This window comes from Mauremys mutica, chromosome 15, assembly GCF_020497125.1.
Source record: "Mauremys mutica isolate MM-2020 ecotype Southern chromosome 15, ASM2049712v1, whole genome shotgun sequence".
Lineage (NCBI taxonomy): Eukaryota > Metazoa > Chordata > Testudines > Geoemydidae > Mauremys > Mauremys mutica.
Window position 1 is genome coordinate 4,531,513 of NC_059086.1, and position 19,116 is coordinate 4,550,628.

Genomic DNA, 19,116 nt, shown 5'->3' on the forward strand with positions numbered 1-19,116 from the left:
ACGCATCCGAGCTCTGGTGACATGTTATTATAGAACTTTATTATCATTTCTATTGAGCTTTAGAAAACACGGTGGGCGTCGGTGAGAGAGACAGCTGGTACATTCCACGGCAAACCCCCAACAGCCCGGGCATCCCTCCTGCCTTCGAAAATGCCACCACCGAGCGGGGCAGCCCCGGATTTGCATACGCCCCAGCTAGGCGGCGGCCTCACCCGATGCCCTTGGGGGCGGGGGGCACTTGCTGTCCATCAGATGCCTCCCTGGCTTGGGTGGTCTGCGGGGATCGAGCCCAGCACCTCCGGACCTAAAAAAGCACAAGCCTCTACCGCAGCAGCCTGAAAAAAATCGCTATACGTGACCTAGCCACTAGAGGAAGACAGAGAGCCAGGTGGGCTGCCATGTGTCTGCCACAGCCAAAAGCTCTCCCACCTGCCCCCGCCCGGCCTCTCTAGGGCCTGGGCGGAGAACCTGCATGCAGGGAAGGAACTGGCCTGGTCGGCTCCCATTCAGCCGAGCAAATTCCAGCCAGGGAGGGAGCCGGAATCCGGAAATTAAAATCCGCCGGCACGTGGGGAGGGGTCAATAGCTCCATTGATTGCTGCGTTTGGCTTCATTTCTGCCCCCTCCCGCCGGAGCTGGGAGATCCTTGGGGCCCGAAGAGGGACCAGTGAAGCGCGGATCACATGGCAGCAAACATACCTCGAAATCGGAAGCCGTTTTATGCCCACCCATCCCCCCGCCCCCCAAGCGACCCGGAGGAGAGCCAGCGAAGGCGGGGGATGGAGAGCAGGGGACATCTGGTCTTCCAGGGAGCGGGGAAGGTTGGGAATCCAAAAGCAAAGAGAAGGGCGGGTCGCAGCTGGCGTGGAGAGGCCCAGGTCGCAGCACGGAGCCCGGAGAGGCCAGGGCGCGCTCCGGGCCGTCGGTCCAGGCTGGCACGCAGGCTCTTAGGAATACATGGTGAGCTGCAGCCACTGCGGGGCAGAGCGGAAGAGTGGTCAGTGAGAGAGCGAAATACAGACCACCCAGCGGCGGGACAGGATTGGCCCCTGTTTTTAAGGTGGGGTGGGGAGGGGGCGTTCCCCGTGGACCTCAATGGGGTGGGAGTGCGGGGCTGGGGGAGGGGCCATTCCCCATGGACCCCAATAGGATACTCCAGCTTTGCTGGGGCTGCGGCCGCTCCTCACGCTGCTGGGAAGGTCCCTGACCCTGCCCGCCCCCCCAAGGAGTGGCCTGCGGAAGCCGGGCTGGACCCACTAACTCAGGAGTTCCCGGCCAGCCCTGCGGGGGGGGGGGGGGGGGGAAGGGAGGCAGGAACCACATCGGGGTTGCTTGCTAGACAGCAGGAAAGAATAGGCCGGGGGGCAGCCAGCCTCCCGCCTCACTCACCTCCTGGATGGTCACCCGGATCTGCCCATCCCCATCCTTATCCAGAGACTTGAAGGCACCTGTAGGAGGAGAGAGGAGAGGGGGTAGGGCGGCCTCATGGTTAACACACTGGGCCAGGACTCAGGAGATCTCGGTTATCTGTGAGCCCTAGGGGGGGTGTGTGGGGGGGTGATAATCCTGCCTCTCTCTCCCTCCCCCCTTGTCTATCTCGGCTGTCTAAATCTGGGGCAGGGACCGTCTCTCAGCATGTGCCCGCAGCACCCAGCACAACAGGAACCACCCCGATCTCTAACATCTGCTCATGGAGATAGAACCCAGGAGTCCTGGCTCCCAGCGCGCCCCCCAACCCCTGCTCTAATCATTAGCCCCCACTCCCCTCCTAGAGCTGGGGATGGAACCCAAGAGTCCTGACCTCCATCCCTGTGCTCTGATCACTAACGCCCCCCCCTTCCACGCAAATGCCGGTGACCCACCCACTTGAAGTCACAACCCACAGGTCCAGGACCAGGGGGTTCCCATGAACTGGTTAGGATTAACCTCCCGGTTTCTGGCTGGAGCGCCCAGTCACTGACAGAAATCCAGTTCGCCAGAGGCCAGGGCAGAGGGGTTGGGATGAGAGAGAAACCAGCTCAGGAGGCATCATCCACCATTGCGGGGGGGGGGTTGGATTATTTCTTGCATTCGCATAACGGGCCGGGCGCTGTACACGCATGGAGAAAAACCCAGATGGGAGGGGCCCGGCTCACACTAGAGGCGGGGTTGGGGGGAGTGGTCAGAGGGGGGCAGAGGACTCCAGAACCCTCCCCTCCGCCATCCCCAGGGCCGACCCGCAGGCCACTTACGAAACATGGCGTCCAGGCGAACCAGGCAGCTGATGAAGTTGTCGAAGTCCATCTGGCCGTTCTCGTCCGAGTACCTGCGCACGATCATCTGGTACAGCTGCTCGTTCAGCCGGAAGCCTGTGGGGAGGGGGGGAGAGACAGTCACTCCCCGTCCACCTGAGACAGCCCTTGTGGGTCCCCCCCCTGCCCCCCCGCCAATCCCACCCCTCAGTGGCTCCTTACCCGCCGCCTCGAAGGCGCCTGGCAGCTCGCTGCTCCCGATGGTGCCGGATCGGTCCGTGTCGAACTGTTTGTAGACACACTGGCGGGGGGGAAGGAGGGGTACAAGTTGGTTATGCGATAAGAGAGTCCCCCCCCCTCAGCACAAACACAGAGCCGCAGATTGAGCCTGGGCAGGGAGGGGGACCACAGGCAGAGGGATGGCAGACATGGGCGAGGGGGGAAGGGACAGAAGCCGAGATCCGCCCCCCCGAGAATGGCAGAGTGGGGGAGGGAAATAAGAAACCACCACCCCACCGCTCAAGTGGCACATGGGGGGCAGGAGGGATATGAGAGAGACGTGTCCGCCCCCACTAAAATGGCAGCCCCTCCCTAGAATGCTGGGTGACGGACGGAGTGTGGGGGGGGACACATCATGGGCAACGCAGCCCCTTAACTCTGCCCCCAAGGAGGGGACTGTTTGGATCCCAGCTGTCTCTATCCTCACCCGAGATTCACAGCTGCTCCCCTGCCGGACACCCCCGGTACCTCTGGCACATAGGCAGGGGAGCGGCGCTGGGAATTCTGGGTACCCAGAAGGCAATGCAGCAGCAAGGCCCCCCCACGGCTGAAAGTGACACACGTCAATTCCAGCCGGGAAGGCTCCTTGGAGTCCAGCGCTCTTGAAAAGGCCCCACCCCAGACTGGGAGCCCCAAGGTCTCTCGTTCCCCCTCCTGTCCCCACGCCTGGAGGGGGGGGGTACAATCGGGTCTCAGCCACGCGCGATAGCCGCCGCCCCCCTCCCCCCGCCTCTCTACCTGCCACTTCTTGACGTTTCCCCACAAATACTTGAACTCCTGGAAGCCCAGCTTCCCGGTCGTGTCGCTCTGACGCGCTCGAGGTCAAGGAACAAAGACGTCGGCCAAAGCCACCCGGGGCCCCGCCAAGCCGCAGGGAGGGGATCCGGCAGCACAGGGGCCTTCAACGTGGGTGGAAACGGCCCCCCCCCCCCCGAGACTCTCACCTGTGCAGGGGATCTCCCCGGACAGCGTGGAGCTGGGCGTACGGGCCCCAGCACGGGGCAGATCGGGGGGGTGGCCAGAGCGCACTGCCCTGTGGCTATTCCCTGCCCAGCAGGGCCCATAGGGGGCGGATCGGGGGCATGGCCAGAGCGCACTGCCCTGTGGCTATTCCCTGCACGGCAGGGCCCATAGGGGGCAGATCAGGGGCGTGTCCAGAGCGCACTGCCCTGTGGCTATTCCCTGCCCGGCAGGGCCCATAGGGGGCAGATCGGGGGCGTGGCCAGAGCGCACTGCCCTGTGGCTATGCCGGGCCCATGGGGGGCGCACTGCCCTGTGGCTATTCCCTGCACGGCAGGGCCCATAGGCGGCAGATCGGGGGCATGGCCAGAGCGCACTGCCCTGTGGCTATGCCGGGCCCATGGGGGGCGCACTGCACTGTGGCTATTCTCTGCCCCCCAGAGCCTATAGGGGGCAGATCGGGGGCATGGCCAGAGCGCACTGCCCTGTGGCTATTCTCTGCCCCCCAGAGCCTATAGGGGGCAGATCGGGGGTGTGGCCAGAGCGCACTGCCCTGTGGCTATTCTCTGCCCACCAGAGCCTATAGGGGGCAGATCGGGGGTGTGGCCAGAGCGCACTGCCCTGTGGCTATTCTCTGCCCCCCAGAGCCTATAGGGGGCAGATCGGGGGCGTGGCCAGAGCGCACTGCCCTGTGGCTATTCCCTGCCCGGCAGGGCCCATAGGGGGCAGATCGGGGGCGTGGCCAGAGCGCACTGCCCTGTGGCTATTCCCTGCACGGCAGGGCCCATAGGGGGCAGATCGGGGGCGTGGCCAGAGCGCACTGCCCTGTGGCTATTCCCTGCCCGGCAGGGCCCATAGGGGGCAGATCGGGGGCGTGGCCAGAGCGCACTGTCCTGTGGCTATTCCCTGCCCAGCAGGGCCCATAGGGGGCGGATCGGGGGCGTGGCCAGAGCGCACTGTCCTGTGGCTATTCCCTGCCCGGCAGGGCCCATAGGGGGCGGATCGGGGGCGTGGCCAGAGCGCACTGCCCTGTGGCTATTCTCTGCCCCCCAGAGCCCATAGCGGGTGAAGTGTGAGTTAGGGCAGCCCGGAGACTGATAGCAGGGGCTGGGCTGGGCCTAGAATATAGGGAGAGCAAAGGGGGCTTAAAGCCCCCCACCGCCCATCCCTGCCCCAGGCACAGGGGGCGTGGGAGCTGTGAATCAGGCCCATGTATCTTTAAAGGCTCCTGGGCTCAGACGTCAGTTCGGGAGGAGGATACATCCATGACGGCCACCATGCTGCGACAGGTGTCAATCCCGAACCCGTCCGTCTTCAGGTCGGGATCTGGAAGGCAAGAGAGCAGGTTCGAGCAATTTCAGATGACGCGGGAGGCGTAAATACGACAGGGCTCCAGGCCCCGGAGCTCTGCACGGCCTCGACGCTACTGCCTCTGGGGTGCGGAGTCCAGTGCCAGGCGTCTCAGTGCCATGGAGATACCAGAAGTTCAGCATCGTCCCCCATTGCTCAGAGAGGGCAGCCGGCTAGCTCAGCCACCAGATATGGGCTGGAAGCAGGAAGCTCTGGCCTGTGTTATACAGGTCAGGCGAGATGATCACAAAACTCTCTTAAAACTGATGAATCTAGGAAACTAAAGCATGGACAGCAGCTCACCCGAGCCAGCCAGGAAAGGAACCCAGGAGTCCTGGCATTCCCTAGGTCCCCTGTAGCCTCAGGAGGGACAGTTACCGAGCACCACAGGACAGGCAGCCCGGACCTTTTAACCATTTCGTAAATTAATCAACCGATGCAGGATTTGATTTAAAACGGACCGCGGGCCCCACTTACGTCTGGTCACCACCTTGTTGAGAATGTTCATCAGCTCGGAGGCGCTCACTTCCATATCCTGCCGCAAAGCACAGAGACAAGGGGGACGTCACACCGGGCTGGAGTAACGCTCACCCTGCCTGGTCTCTCTGGAGCACCTCGACCCGCAGGGAGCCACCTCCCGGCTGCTCCTGGATGGAGGCGGCTGCCTCCTTGGACCCATTCCTCACCCCATAACTAGGGCCCTACCAAATTCACAGTCCATTTTGGTCAATTTCAGAGTCAGAGGATTTTAAAAATTGTAAATTTCATTATTGCAGCTATTTCAATCTGAAATTTCAGGGTGCTGTAATTGTAGGAGTCCTGACACAACGTACGTGCATGCGTGCGTGAGTGAGATACCTCTATCCTTACTTCTATGCTGCTGCTGGCGGGGTGCTGCCTTCAGAGCTGGGTGCCCGGCCAACAGCCGTTGATCTCCAGCTGCTCAGCTCTGAAGGCAGCGCAGAAGTAAGGGTGACACCACCACACACTCCAAAAATAACCTTGTGACCCCCCCCTGCAACTCCCTTTTGGGTCAGGAGTCCAAATTTGAGAAACGCTGGCCTCCCCCGTGACATCTGTATAGTATAGGGTAAAAGCACACAAAAGACCAGATTTCACGGGGGCAGGCGAGATTTCACGGTCCGTGACGCGTTTTTCACGTCCGTGAATTTGGTAGGGCCCTACCCACAACCCACTAGAGTCCCATGCTGCAAAGGATTCTGGGCAGGGCTATCTACAGAGAGGAAAGGTCACAGGGCACCCAGAGGCCTTTGCTTCTGGGGCCTGATTTGCAAAGCAGTTGTGAATTGGCTGGGGATCAGGCCCAAGGAGTCTCAGATTCTGAGCCCCCCTAAAATAAAAAGCAGAGGGCCTCGGTGAAAATTTTGGCCCAGGGGATGCCCTCAGGGCTGGGCCGGGGACCCTTTCTGATGGACGCAAAGAGAGAGGACGGTAAAATACTTACATCTCCGGCCAGCTGCGTGAAGAGGCGCCGAAACTGGCGTACTTCCTCGCTCTCGTTAGCTTCCACATTGGAGAAGTGGCTGCGAGGGGGCTGGGGGGGGGGGGGGGCAGAAAGAAACGGAAAGTTACAAAATATAAATAGCCAGGGTGGTTTAAACGTAGATCCATGTCTCTACACTGACCCAAAGGGTCACCCACCGGCAGGTGCAGATTCCTTAGCAAAAAACGTTTAAGCATCTGAAACGGAGACCTCGTCCAAGAGGAGGGGATATCTGGGAACCCAGCTCTTGTCTGGATAGACAAGGAAAGCCGGAGACTTTCAGCTCATTGCAAGGTGGGTTTGGATATTTTATAAGCAGGTTGGGGTGGATCGTTAGCAGAAAGTGTTTCCTCCCAAGAGTGCCCTGAATTAAATAGGGCTGGACATTGACAACCCCCAAAGGGCCAGATACTCAGCTGGCGTAAATCAGGAAGAAGACAGGCTTCCCGGTGGGGAAAATGGGTGTCACGCCATTGGCGTGAGATCCCCAGCTGGTGTAAATGGGCGTCACGCCATTGGCGTGAGATCCCCAGCTGGTGTAAATGGGCGTCACTCCATTGGCATCAGATCCCCAGCTGGTGTAAATGGGCATCACTCCATTGGAGTCAGTGAGGCCAGAGCCTCAGCCAGGGCACACCAGCATTACTCCACTGACTTCAAGAGAACCAGTTTACACCACCAGAGGAGACTCTGGCTCAAGGAGAGACAATCCCAATAATAAAAGCCACTTTCCCCTCCCTTTTCCAGTCAGTGAGATTTTCTTTGCAGGGCACGATCCAGTTCTCCAGCCATCCAGTGTCCTCCAGGACAAACAGGAAAAGGAGACCTGAATTTCTAATGTACGACATGCCACCTTGGGCTGTCTTTGTGCTCCATAAACAAGCAGCCAAGGCCCATTTACTTCTCTTTGCAAATCACTTTGAAAACCAAACCAAACCAAACCGCAGAGCACTCGGTCGTGGGCAGACGCCTGCATTCACGCGGCTTACCCCCACCAGGGCAACGGGGCTCCGTACCAGTGAACCCTCCCCCACACGCCTGGCTACAAACTCGGCATGCCCAGGGCCCATGTTAATGTCTGACAGGAGTCGTTAGAACCAGCGCAGGCAGGGCTAGGACAGGAGAGCTGTCATCAGGACTTACCGGTGGCTCCGGATTATACTGAGCTGCTGCTTCGCTGTGACATGGAGGGGGAAAGAAAGAGGAAACAATTACGAAGGGCCTTTTACAGACACACAAGTCCATCTGGTAAAGTTATTATATATTTGCATTATGGCAGCACCAGCTGAGATCAGGGACCTGCCGCGCCGGGCACTGGCCAGACCCCGACCGAGACCAGGGCCCCGTCGGGCCGGGCGCTGCACAGAACCTGACTGAGTCAGTACCTGCTCTCAAGAGTTATTATCCCCGTTTTACAGATGGGGATACTGAGGCCCAGAGAGATGTGGTGATTTGCCCAAGATCACACAGGGAGCCCAGTGGCGGAGCCAGGCACTGAATCCAGATCCCCCGAGTCCCAGTCCAGTTCCTTAATATTTAATGTATTTAATATTTCGAGTGCTATAGAAGAGAGGTGGCTGAGGCAAAAGCGTCCCGGAAGTGAAGATATGGCTGTTGCATCGTTTCACTTGACACGTGAAAGGTGCAACAGGAGCCACCTTTTAGTTGTGTGTCTGACAGCGCCTGGCATCACGGGGTCTTGGCCCACTCTTGGGGTTCCTAGGGTGCCACCATAATACATGTAAGAGCACCTCCCTGCTATTCAGAGGGGGAAACTGAGGCACAGAGCTACCTCCAGGCTCTCACAGAGACAACAGCAGAGCTGGGAACAGAACTTAGTCTTCCTCTCTCCCAGCCCAGTGTTCTAGCCACTAGACCACCCCGCCTCCCCTACACACAATACATGGCATAATAAACTGCAGAACCACTTTCTAATTTAGGGTAGATCCCTGTATAAACAGCTGCCACATCCCACCCTCAGAGGTGGCTGCATTTCAGTGCTGGGTGAGGGATCGTTGTATAAACAGCTGCCACATCCCACCCCCAGAGGAAGCTGCATTTCAGTGCTGGGTGAGGGGGCCCTGCATATATGGTTTGCCAGGTGCTTGGGGAATCTTATGTATGGAAAGCGCTGGGGGAATATCAGTGATGAGAGAAGAGCCCAGCATCAGGGGAAGAACCGAGGCAGGGACAGAGAAAACAGGGACTCTCCCCTGCGCTCCTCTAGGGGCACGGGCAGGGTTGTCCTGGGGCCTGTGCCTCTAGCTAGTTCCCGCTATGTGGGCAAACCAGTCTGACGGAAAACCAAAGCAAGGCGGAGCCGCCCAGCCTGCCCTAATCCCCAGCCCTCCCCCCGCAATCAACAGGCCAGGGCACCGCATTCAAAGCAACACCTCCTAGCCAGGGAGAATCCACTACCCTCAAGAGGCCACGGGATTCTGGGGTTGAAGCCCGACCAGTAAGGGCATGGGTCACCGCCTGCCCTGTAACTCTGGGTGCCTTCAATGCCCTGGCTTTCCCCAGCCTGCAGGCTGAAACCAGGACCCCTCCAGCTCCGAAATCGTCCTGGAGGGACCAGCCCCTCTCACTGGGCCCCCACCGAGAAAGCAACAGGTCCTCGGCCTCTCCTCCATCCCATCAGGCAGACCCTTGTGATTTGGAGATGAAAGCCAAGCCAGCTGATTCACAAAGGCCCGTGGGTCAAGTGATGCCAAGTAACAGGGAGAAAGGCCGAGACGGGAATTAAAGGGAAAACGAGCATCTCAGAGACTCGCACCTGAACGAGCAAGACACGGTCTTTGTTCAAGACGCCTCCACTCGCCCAGTCTCCTGTCCAGCTTTTCCAGGCCAGGCTCTAGGTCAGAGATCAAAATGCTCAGTTCCTTTGTCTCGGCCTGCCAGCACCTCGCCCAGCCGGGTGAACCCCCAAACACCACACGCTCCTCTGGTGCCTCAGCGCCAGCAGATCCCAGAAAGATCTGGGATACGTTCCCAGAGAGTAGTTATCAGCGATTCACAGTCGTGCTGGAAGGGCATAACGAGTGGGGATCAGTCCTGGGTCTGGTTCTGTTCAATATCTTCATCAGTGATTTAGATAACGGCAGAGCGAGGACACTTCTAAAGTTTGCAGGTGATACCAAGCTGGGAGGGGTTGCAAGTGCTTTGGAGGAGAGGGTTAAGATCCAGAATGATCTGGACAAACTGGAGAGATGCTCTGAAGTAAATAGAATGAAATTCAACAAGGACAAATGCAAAGTGCTCCACTTAGGAAGGACTATGGGAAACGACGGCGTAGGAAGGAGTTCTGCGGAAAGGAGTCTGGGGGTCAGAGCCTGAGCAGACCAAAGAAAGCAAAGATCATTCTGGGCTGTATTAGCAGGCGTGTTGCAAGCAAGACACGAGAAGTCATTCTTCCGCTCTACTCTGCGCTGAGTAGGCCTCTGCTGGAGTATTGTGTCCAGTTCTGGGTGCCGCATTTCGGGAAAGATGTGGAGAAACTGGAGCAAGTCCAGAGAAGAGCATGAACACGCATGCAACCAATAAACGGGCCCCTACGGCAAACCACAATATCAGCCGGGACACAGTCAGCCTCTTTAGGAGCTGGCTAGGGAGCCTTTCACCTACGGGTTCACCGGTTCGAATCTGGCCTGGCTGAAAATTGTTACACTCCCTACCCTGGATGGCTGTATGGTGGCCCCTGCCTGTAATGAATTCGGGAGGTCTCAGTCCAGTTCCTAGCAAAATCTATGCCCCTGGCACATAATCCACTACCCTACCCGGCCACTCAGCAGCCACCAGGGCTGATCTCTCCTCTCCTCTCCCCCTCTAAAGCGGGTCCCTCTGGGTCGGGGCAGGGCACAGCAGCTGGGGATGACAGACTGACCCAGCCGCTGGCCTGCTGGGTGACTTCAGGCACGTCACCTACTGGGCCTCAGTTTCCCTATCTATAAAATGGGGATCGTGACCTGTAAAAGGTTGTCATAAAGAGGACGGTGATTCTTCACATCCATTGGAGGCAAGGACAAGAAGGAATTGGCTTAACTGGCGGGAAGGGAGATTTAGGTGAGGTATTAGGAAAAACTTTCTAACTCTCAGGGGAGTTCGGCTCTGGAACAGGCAATCAAGGGAGGTTGTGGGATCCCCACTGTTGGAGGTTTTTAAGAACAGGCTGGAAAAACCCTTCTCAGGCATGGTCTAGGTTTACCTGGCTCTGCCTCAGTGCAGGGGAGGGGGGGAAGAGGTGTGGACTAGGTGATCTCTCGAGGTCCCTTCCAGTCCGACATCTCCGTGATTCTGCCCTCCCTAATGCAGCGCTTTGAGAGCTGCAGATGAAAAACGCTAGACAAGGGCGAAGTATTATTATTCCCATGCTACTCCGCATGCTGCGCCCGCCCTGCAGAGCCAGCCATTCAAGCCAGCACCTTCGCCCAGCAGACAGAACAACATCAATTAAGGAGCCTGTCTGGGGTTTCTTCTCCCACTATTGGAGACTGGCACAATCAAACTCATCCCGCTGTCCTTGATCCAAAGGCACTCCCCCGGATCTCAGTCACTGTGTGTCTGGGCAGCGCCTGGTGCGACGGGGCCCCGATCTCGGTCACTGTGTGTCTGGGCAGCGCCTGGCCTGAAAAGGCCCCGGTCTCTGTCACTGTGTGTCTGGGCAGCGCCCGGCCTGATGGGGCCCTGATCTCGGTCATTGAGTGTCTGGGCAGCGCCCGGCGCGACGGGGCCCCGGTCTCGGTCATGGAGCCCTGGCGTTAGCACAATACCAGTAACAACGACAACGAGGAGGCTACGTACGAACCTGATGGCATTGATCACTCCTCCAATGATGCCCATGGCTCCGCCGCCGCCTCCCCCACCTCCAGCCCGTCCTCCTCCACCGCCGCCACTCAGGAATCCTCCGATCACGTTCCCGATGTTCCCCCCGAAGCCCCCACCTCCACCGCCGCCGCCTCCTCCCCCTCCTCCTCCTAGGAAGTTCTTGACCAGGAACATCGGGGCGGTTTCCTAGCCGGAGAAAGACCTGCAAAAAGATGGGCTGGAAAGAAAACAGACAAAGGGCTGGTCAGTTTCACTCCCCCTCAACCCACCGGCTGGTCAGTTTCACTCCCCCTCAACCCACCCCTGGTTCTGCAATGGCCTTGGTCCACAAAGCACGGCCACCCCTTTCCCCTTGGGGAAACGACGTCTCCCTCAGGCAGGTTTTCAGCACAGTCCCTTTGCTCAGGAGTAACTGCCCCCTCCACTCCACACACGGTGTTTGCTCAGGATACCTCACAGCAGAAGCTGCTCATAGGTGGGCAGGCAGGATGCCCTGGGAGGCGGCTGGCACAAGCGGCTGGTTAGTTAGGCACACTCCCGGACAACGTCCGGGCCCAAACCTGCAGGAGACCCTCTAGCTCCTGGACGGGGTAGGGCCCCAGGACCTGGCAGGATCTGGATCGGGTGTTGCCAAAACAGGGAGTCAAACTGGAGAGTAACCCCTGGAATCTGGTGCCATGTTTTTGCAGATAGACAGCGTGCTGGGAGAGGAGCGGGGTCTAGTAGTTAGAGGGGAGGGGGCTGGGAGCCAGGACTCCTGGGTTCTAATCTCAGCTCTGGAAGGGGAGCATGGGGTGGGGGGGTGGAGGCCAGGCTTCTCACATTCTATTCCAAGTTGTGGGAGAGGAGCAGGGACTAGTGGTTAGAGCGGGGAAAGACAGGGGCTAGGAGCCAGGACTCCTGGGTTCTAACCCCAGCTCTGGAAGGCGAGCATGGGGGCTGGGAGCCAGGACTCTCACATTCCATTCCCAGCTCTGGGAGGGGAGTGGTGTCTAGTGGTTAGAGCAGCAGAGCTAAGAGCCAGGACTCCTGGGTTCTAGCCCCAGCTCTGAAAACACTTCAAAGTCCCCAACTTTGAGAAAAACCTTTCCACTGTCAGGCTGACACAGACAACGCCTGAGACGCAATTAGCCCCAACCAACCCACCGCACAGACACAAAACAAGCAAGAAAGAGGGGAAATTAATAAAAACCAGCAAAATAAAACCTCAAATCCCTACCCCAGCCAGGATTTTTTCCCCAAAAAAAGGCAGACATGGCAGAGACTCTATGAAATCCACAGGGGATTTTGCTAGTGGAAAAAGCCCAGATACAATGGTGATGGGCAACAATACAAATGACAGAACTCTGGAATCTCTCTCGCCGTACATCCGTTCTGAGCTCTGGGAGAGGAACGCAGTCAGCTCAGAGAGGACTAACATGTGGGTCGTGGGGCAGGGGCAGGACTCCTGGGTTCTATCCGCAGTTCTGGGCAGTGGGATACAGTCTAACACAGAGCCCTGCAACCTGACCCGAACCCGACAGGACCAACTACAAGTGTTGGGTCTGCGTCGGGTGGGAAAACTGTGCCCCTCACTCCACACGACGCCAACAGCGGGCAGTAGATGGCCGGGCCGGGCCACGCAGCCGCCGCTGTGCCAACCCCACGGGCAGGAGGTGCCGGTGGCACGGCCACAGGTTTGGGGAGAAGGGTTGGGTCAGAAAATGACTCGATCGGCTCAGGTTTGGGTCTGGGACGGACCTAAAAATTAAGCACAAGCAGACCCTAGTCTAGAAGTTGGATTGGGAGAGACTGGAAGCCAGGCCTCCCCGCTCTGCCACTAACTTCCCATGTGATCTCGGGCCAGTCACGCCCTCTCCCGTGCCTCGGTTTCCCCCACTGTGAAACAGGGAAAACACCCGCCATAAACACCTGGCGGGACCACCAGGGTTCATTTAAAATCTGGCCGGTGATGCCGAGGGACACAAAAGAACTTTGTTTCATGAGCGACTGTCTTCCCTCTTCTCCTTTCAGCGGGCGAAATCACCAGCCAGTTTCAGTGGACTGGGGAGCAATTTGGACGATTTAATGCCGGCGCTGCAGGAATAGCGGCGCCCAGACGATGCAAATCAGAGAACACTGGGGCATTGTCTACACCTACGGGGCATTTATAAGCGGGGGGGGGGGAGAAGAAAGGTGATTGGGCTAAACTGGCCCCATCTCAGCTGCCCACAAAACGCATCTGCTGACTTGCCCCAGGGCAGTCGGGGAGAACAAGCCTGGGAGATGCAGGATCCTCAGCTGAGCCGTGTCCCCAGCAAAGGCCCAGCTGATACCCGTGGCTTGATTTGCAAGTCAAACCGATTTGACTGGGCCTCAGTAGGGTCTCTGCCAAGACAGCTTTAGCACGCGACACCCCGAGGCCAGTCTAGCTCACAGGACAAGCCGGGTACGACAGTAAACGTTTTATGGACTCAGCTACCCACCTTTCTCTCTGTTTAATCAAGTGCGGTGGGGGAATGAAACAGGAGTCCTGCCTCCCAGCACTCCTCTGCTCTAACCACCAGACCCCACTCCCCTCCCAGAGTTGGGAACAGAACCTAGGAGTCCTGGCTCCCAGCCTTGATGTTCTAACCACTAAACCCCACTCCCCTTCCACCTGTAAAGAGAACCCAGGAGTCCTGCCTCCCAGCCCCCCCCCGCTCTAACCACTAAACCCCACTCCCCTCCCCTCCCATAATTGGGAACAGAACCCAGGGGTCCTGCCTCCCAGCCTTGCTGTTCTAACCACTAAACCCCACTCCCCTTCCACCTGTAAAGAGAACCCAGGAGTCCTGGCTCCCAGCCCCCCTGCTCTCACCACCAGACCCCACTGCCTGCCCTCTGCACCTGAGACCCCTGAACAGAACCCAGGAGCTACGAGGCCTCGCCTCATCCTCCAGGCCGCGCAAAAGCGAGGAGAGCGCCCCAGAGCCGGAACTGCAGCAGCCCGGGGGCAGGAAAGCCGGGTGCGGGCGTCAGCTGGGGAAAGGAGCAGATGCTAGAGCCGCGGGAGGCCTCTGGGCACCAGGCCAGAAGCCTGGGGGAAGAGAGAGACAATGGGGCGTTGTCTCCATGGGAGCAGCCAGGGTGCGAGGCCAAGCCGGGTCCACAGGCTCCAGCCAGCTGCGGGGACAGGTGAGGGGTGGAGGGCAGCGACCCAGCACCGGCCTGCAAGAAGCCTTGTCAGGCCCAGGGCTGTGCGGGCCACTCGCCACCCCGTCTGCTGGAGGGGGGGTTAATGGGGGACATGAGCCAACGGGAAGAGATCCCCTCCCCGCTGGGTCAGAGGAGACACCCAAACACCCACGGTCCCTGTGGGGGAGAGGTATCCACGTTCCCCACGGGTGAGAGGAATCCAGGGTAAAGGAGAAGAAAGACCCCCAGCGTAAAGGGGGTCAAGAGATCCCTGTGGGGAAAGGAATCCACTGCAACGAGGAAGCAGAAGATCCCCCAAAATCCAGGTGGAAGGGAAGAAATCCGGTGTAAAGAAATCTCCCCCAGAGAAGGATCCCAGGAGGAGGGATGGTAGTGGGGTGATCCAGCGTAGAGGTGGAAGTTGTCCCCGGGGGGGAGGAATCCAGTGGGGTGGCGGGAGAAGGGGAAGAGAGAATCTAGTCCTAACAGTCTCCCCTAGAGCAGGGGTTCCCAATCAGGGGTACGCATATGTCACGGAGTGCGGGGGAGTCAGGGCCCTGCACCCCCAGCTTCCTGCGATTCACAGTAACTCTCAGCCAGCCAGTATAGCAGAAGGCTTATTTAGACGACAGGACACGCAGGGGTTCCCAATCAGGGGTACGCATACCCCTGGGGTTACGCAGAGGTCTTCCAAGGGGTCCATCCACGCCATTTCACAACAGGCTGCACAAAAAGCACCAGCGAGGTCACAACAAACTAAAACCTCCTGCAGCCAAGGACTCCCGTAGGCTGCTCTACGGAAGACCCACCGAAACGGAAGTGCAACATTGATATTCCGACGGATTTCTTTTGGGAAGGCTCTGGTCACAATGAGAAAGTCAGTCATTCCTCGGGGCTAGCGGGCTGGGACACGCTGGCCTTTTGAGGTCTGCTTTGGCAAGCAAGTCGGTCTGAAGCGAGGTGCAGTTTGGGGGCACGCGAGACTTGGGACAATCACCTGGACAGGTAGAGAGCCGCTGCCCTAGAGATCCCAGGGGAGGAATCCAAAGAAAGCGGAAAGTTGGAGGTGCAAAGGGACGGAGTGGGAGCCCAGCAGAGGAGAGAAAGGGCCCCAGCGTAGGAGTGGAGGGTAGATTTCAAGGGATCTAATGGGGCAAAGGGGTTACCAGATAGGGATTTAGACTCTTGCTGTGGAGGGAGGAACCCAGAGGGACACATCTCCAGGGAAGGGAGAAGGATAGAGAGGATGGAGGAGGGAAAGAATTTGAGCCCCATGGGGATCCAATGTGTGAAGAGCTGAAATCTCCAGGGAAGAAAAGAGGGGATCCAGAGGGAGGGGATCAGAGACCCCCCAGGGGAAGGGCAGGGATCCAGTGTGGGGGGATTCAAAAGGGAATCCTGGGGAAGAAAAGGGAGGGGATCCAGTGTGCATGGGGGCAGGAGGGGATCCCATGTACATGGGGAATCAGAAGGGCATCCCCAGTGGAAAAAGGGGAGGGGATCCAAAGCACATGGGGAATCTCCAGGGAAGAAAGAAGAAGGAATCCAATGCACATGGGGGATCAGAAGGGGGATCCCCATAGGAAGGGAGGTGATCCAGTGTGCAGAAAACAGGAGGCAATCCCAGGGGGGAAGGGGAGGTGATCCAGTGCTCAGGGAGCAGAAGGGGTTCCTGGAAGAAGGGAGAGGATCCAGTGCATAGTGATCAGGAGAGGATCCCAGGAAAGAGGGATCTAGTGTGGGGGGATCCCAGGGGGAGGGGGAGGGGATCCAGTGCTCAGAGAGCAGAAGGGATCCCAGGGGGAGGGAGGGAATTCCCAGGGGGAGGGGGGAGATCAGAAGGTAATTCCCAGAGGAAAGGGAGGGAATCCCGGGGGGGCAGGAGGGGATTCCCCAGGGGAAGGGAGGGGATCAAAGGCGATTCCCGGGGGACAGGGAGGGAATCCAGGGGGCCAGAGAGGATCCCCAGGGGAAGGGAGGGGATCCAGTGCATGGGGATCAAAAGGGGATCCCGAGGGAAAGGGAGGGGATCAGAAGGCGATTCCCAGGGGAAAGGGAGGGGATCCAGTGCACAGTGGGGGGAGGGATAGCTCAGTGGTTTGAGCATTGGCCTGCTAAACCCAGGGTTGTGAGTTCAATCCTTGAGGGGGCCACTTAGGGATCTGGGGCAAAAATTGGTCCTGCTAGTGAAGGCAGGGGGCTGGACTCGATGACCTTTCAAGGTCCCTTCCAGTTCTAGGAGATTGGTATATCTCCAATTATTACCTTTATTACCTTTAGGGATCAGAAGGGGATCCCAGGGGAAAGGAAGGAGATCCAGTGCACGGGGATCAGAAGGGGATCCCAGGGGAAAGGAAGGAGATCCAGTGCACGGGGATCAGAAGGGGATCCCGGGGGAAAGGAAGGAGATCAGAAGGCGATTCCCAGGGGAAAGAGAGGGGATCCAGTGCACGGGGATCAGAAGGGGATCCCGGGGGAAAGGAAGGAGATCCAGTGCACGGGGATCAGAAGGGATCCCGGGGGAAAGGAAGGAGATCCAGTGCACGGGGATCAGAAGGGATCCCGGGGGAAAGGAAGGAGATCCAGTGCACGGGGATCAGAAGGGGATCCCAGGGGAAAGAGAGGGGATCAGAAGGCGATTCCCAGGGGAAAGGAAGGGGATCCAGTGCACGGGGATCAGAAGGGGATCCCAGGGGAAAGAGAGGGGATCAGAAGGCGATTCCCAGGGGAAAGGAAGGGGATCCAGTGCACGGGGATCAGAAGGGGATCCCAGGGGAAAGGAAGGGGATCCAGTGCACGGGGATCAGAAGGCGATTCCCGGGGGAAAGGGAGGGGATCAGAAGGCGATTCCCAGGGGAAAGGAAGGGGATCCAGTGCACGGGGATCAGAAGGGGATCCCAGGGGCAAGAGAGGGGATCAGAAGGCGATTGCCGGGGGAAAGGGAGGGGATCCCGGGGGCCGGAGGGGATCCGGTGCACGAGCGGCCCACAGCCCCGGGGATCTGGGGCAGCGGAAGCCAGGGAGAGGAGGGCAGGCCGGGGGGCGGCTGTGGAGGGATCCGCTGGGGGAAGGAGCCGGGGACCCAGCGGGAGCCGGGGTGGCGCCCCGGGTGCCCCCAGCCCTACCTGCGGGAGGCGATGCGGGGCTCCGGGCTCTGCCTGCAGCGGGCCTGTGTCAGCGGCCGGGACAGGACTGCGGGACCCACCACGCCCGAGCGAGTCACTGCGGCGGGGCGGGCCCTACAGCCGCTGCTAGAGGCGCCTCCCTGATCCACCGGGGCCCTAGTGCCGCCCGCAAGGCGGAGATAGAACCCAGGAGTCCTGGCTCCCAGTACCCTGCCCCCTGCTCTAACCACTAGACCCCACTCCCCTCCCAGGGCTGGGGAAAGAACCCAGGAGTCCTGGCTCCCAGCCCCCCTGCTCTAACCACTAGATCCCACTCCCCTCCCAGGGCTGGGGAAAGAACCCAGGAGTCCTGGCTCCCAGCCCCCCTGCTCTAACCACTAGACCCCACTCCCCTCCCAGGGCTGGGGAAAGAACCCAGGAGTCCCGGCTCCCAGCCCCCCTGCTCTAACCACTAGACCCCACTCCCCTCCCAGGGCTGGGGAAAGAACCCAGGAGTCCTCGCTTAATTCAGTGTAACTATTGTTAGGGTGGATAGATGCCCAAAGCTAAATGTACCCCATGCAGGGCTCCAACCCACAACCCCAGAGAAAGACCCACCTGCCCCCACAGCAGAATTAGCCACTCTGGGTGGGGTAACTCCCTGCAGGCAGCTCTCCCGTTAGCCTGAGTAGGATCTTAGAGCCAGCCATCACAAGTCTGCCCCAGGGACTCTTTCTTAGATGGTGGGCTTAGTATTGGGGGAGTGGGACTCAGAACTTTGGGGTTCTGTTCCCATGAACAGTGGGATGGAGTTCCAGGGGGTCAGGATGCCTGGGTTCTCCTCCCCGCTTGGGGAGAGGAGCGGGACCTCCTGGTTAGGGCAGGGCAGAGCTGGGAAGCAAGATTACTGGGGCCCAATTCTCAGTGAAGTCTAAGGGTTAGATTAATACCGGTATTAGGGTAACACCTATGAGCCCCAGTTCTGGACAAGGACGTCCCCGACCCCATCCCCGTGAGGCACTCCACAGCAGTGCCCAGGGGGGTCAGGACTTTGAGGGCTGAGTTCCCTGCAGACTGATCCACATGTAAGCCATTGAGGCTCTGCACGGGCATAGGCGTGCACAGGATTGAGGCCCTTGGGCGGGAGGGGAGACCCATGACACATGGACAATATCGCCCACGCTCAGTGCTTATGTGCCTGGGCAGCCTGGCTGCTCAGCACCGGGGACAGATTCTGATCCTGGAGTGACTCTGAACCACCTCTGGGAATTTGGCCCATCGACGCCAATAGACCGAAGCCGATTTACTCGAGCTGGAGATCTGGCTTCAGAGCTTTTTCCGGCAGCACAAGTGACCCATTTGCACCTGGACAGGGCTTTCTGGGGTCCTGCATCATGTTCCTCCCAGCACCCAGACTCAAGAGGTTTTGGGTGCGTGGGCAGATTTAGCTACATCCTGTTTCTTTAAGGGAGTTGGATCTCCGCCTCTTACTCGTCTCCTCCTACCCCCCCTACCATCTCTCTTTAGCTGCCGGGAGTTCAACTATGAGGCAGAGTGGGGAAAAACTCATTGTGGTTTCCCCAGGAAAAGGGGCGTGGGGAGGGAAGCTCCCTGCTCTGAATCAGCTGCCTGGAATGTGAGCCTACAGGGTCCCAGCACACCCCTTCCAGGAAGGGTTGATTCAGCCTCTGAAAACATGCGAGGATGG

The 19,116-nt window shown here is 59.0% G+C and overlaps 1 protein-coding gene across 1 annotated transcript; it reads right to left on the bottom strand.

Moving 5' to 3' along the window:
- Nucleotides 1-17: 17 nt before the first annotated feature.
- CAPNS1 (calpain small subunit 1) lies at nt 18-17,549 on the bottom strand. The gene is made up of 11 exons (XM_044988730.1): nt 17,430-17,549; nt 11,129-11,365; nt 7,468-7,501; nt 6,286-6,375; nt 5,298-5,355; nt 4,732-4,796; nt 3,249-3,317; nt 2,454-2,532; nt 2,232-2,348; nt 1,390-1,448; nt 18-974 (listed from the first exon to the last, which is right to left on the bottom strand). The coding sequence occupies exons 2-11, from the start codon at nt 11,320-11,322 to the stop codon at nt 948-950; spliced, it is 792 nt and encodes a 263-aa protein (XP_044844665.1). The 5' UTR covers nt 11,323-11,365; nt 17,430-17,549; the 3' UTR covers nt 18-947.
- Between the last annotated feature and the right edge of the window lie 1,567 nt (nt 17,550-19,116).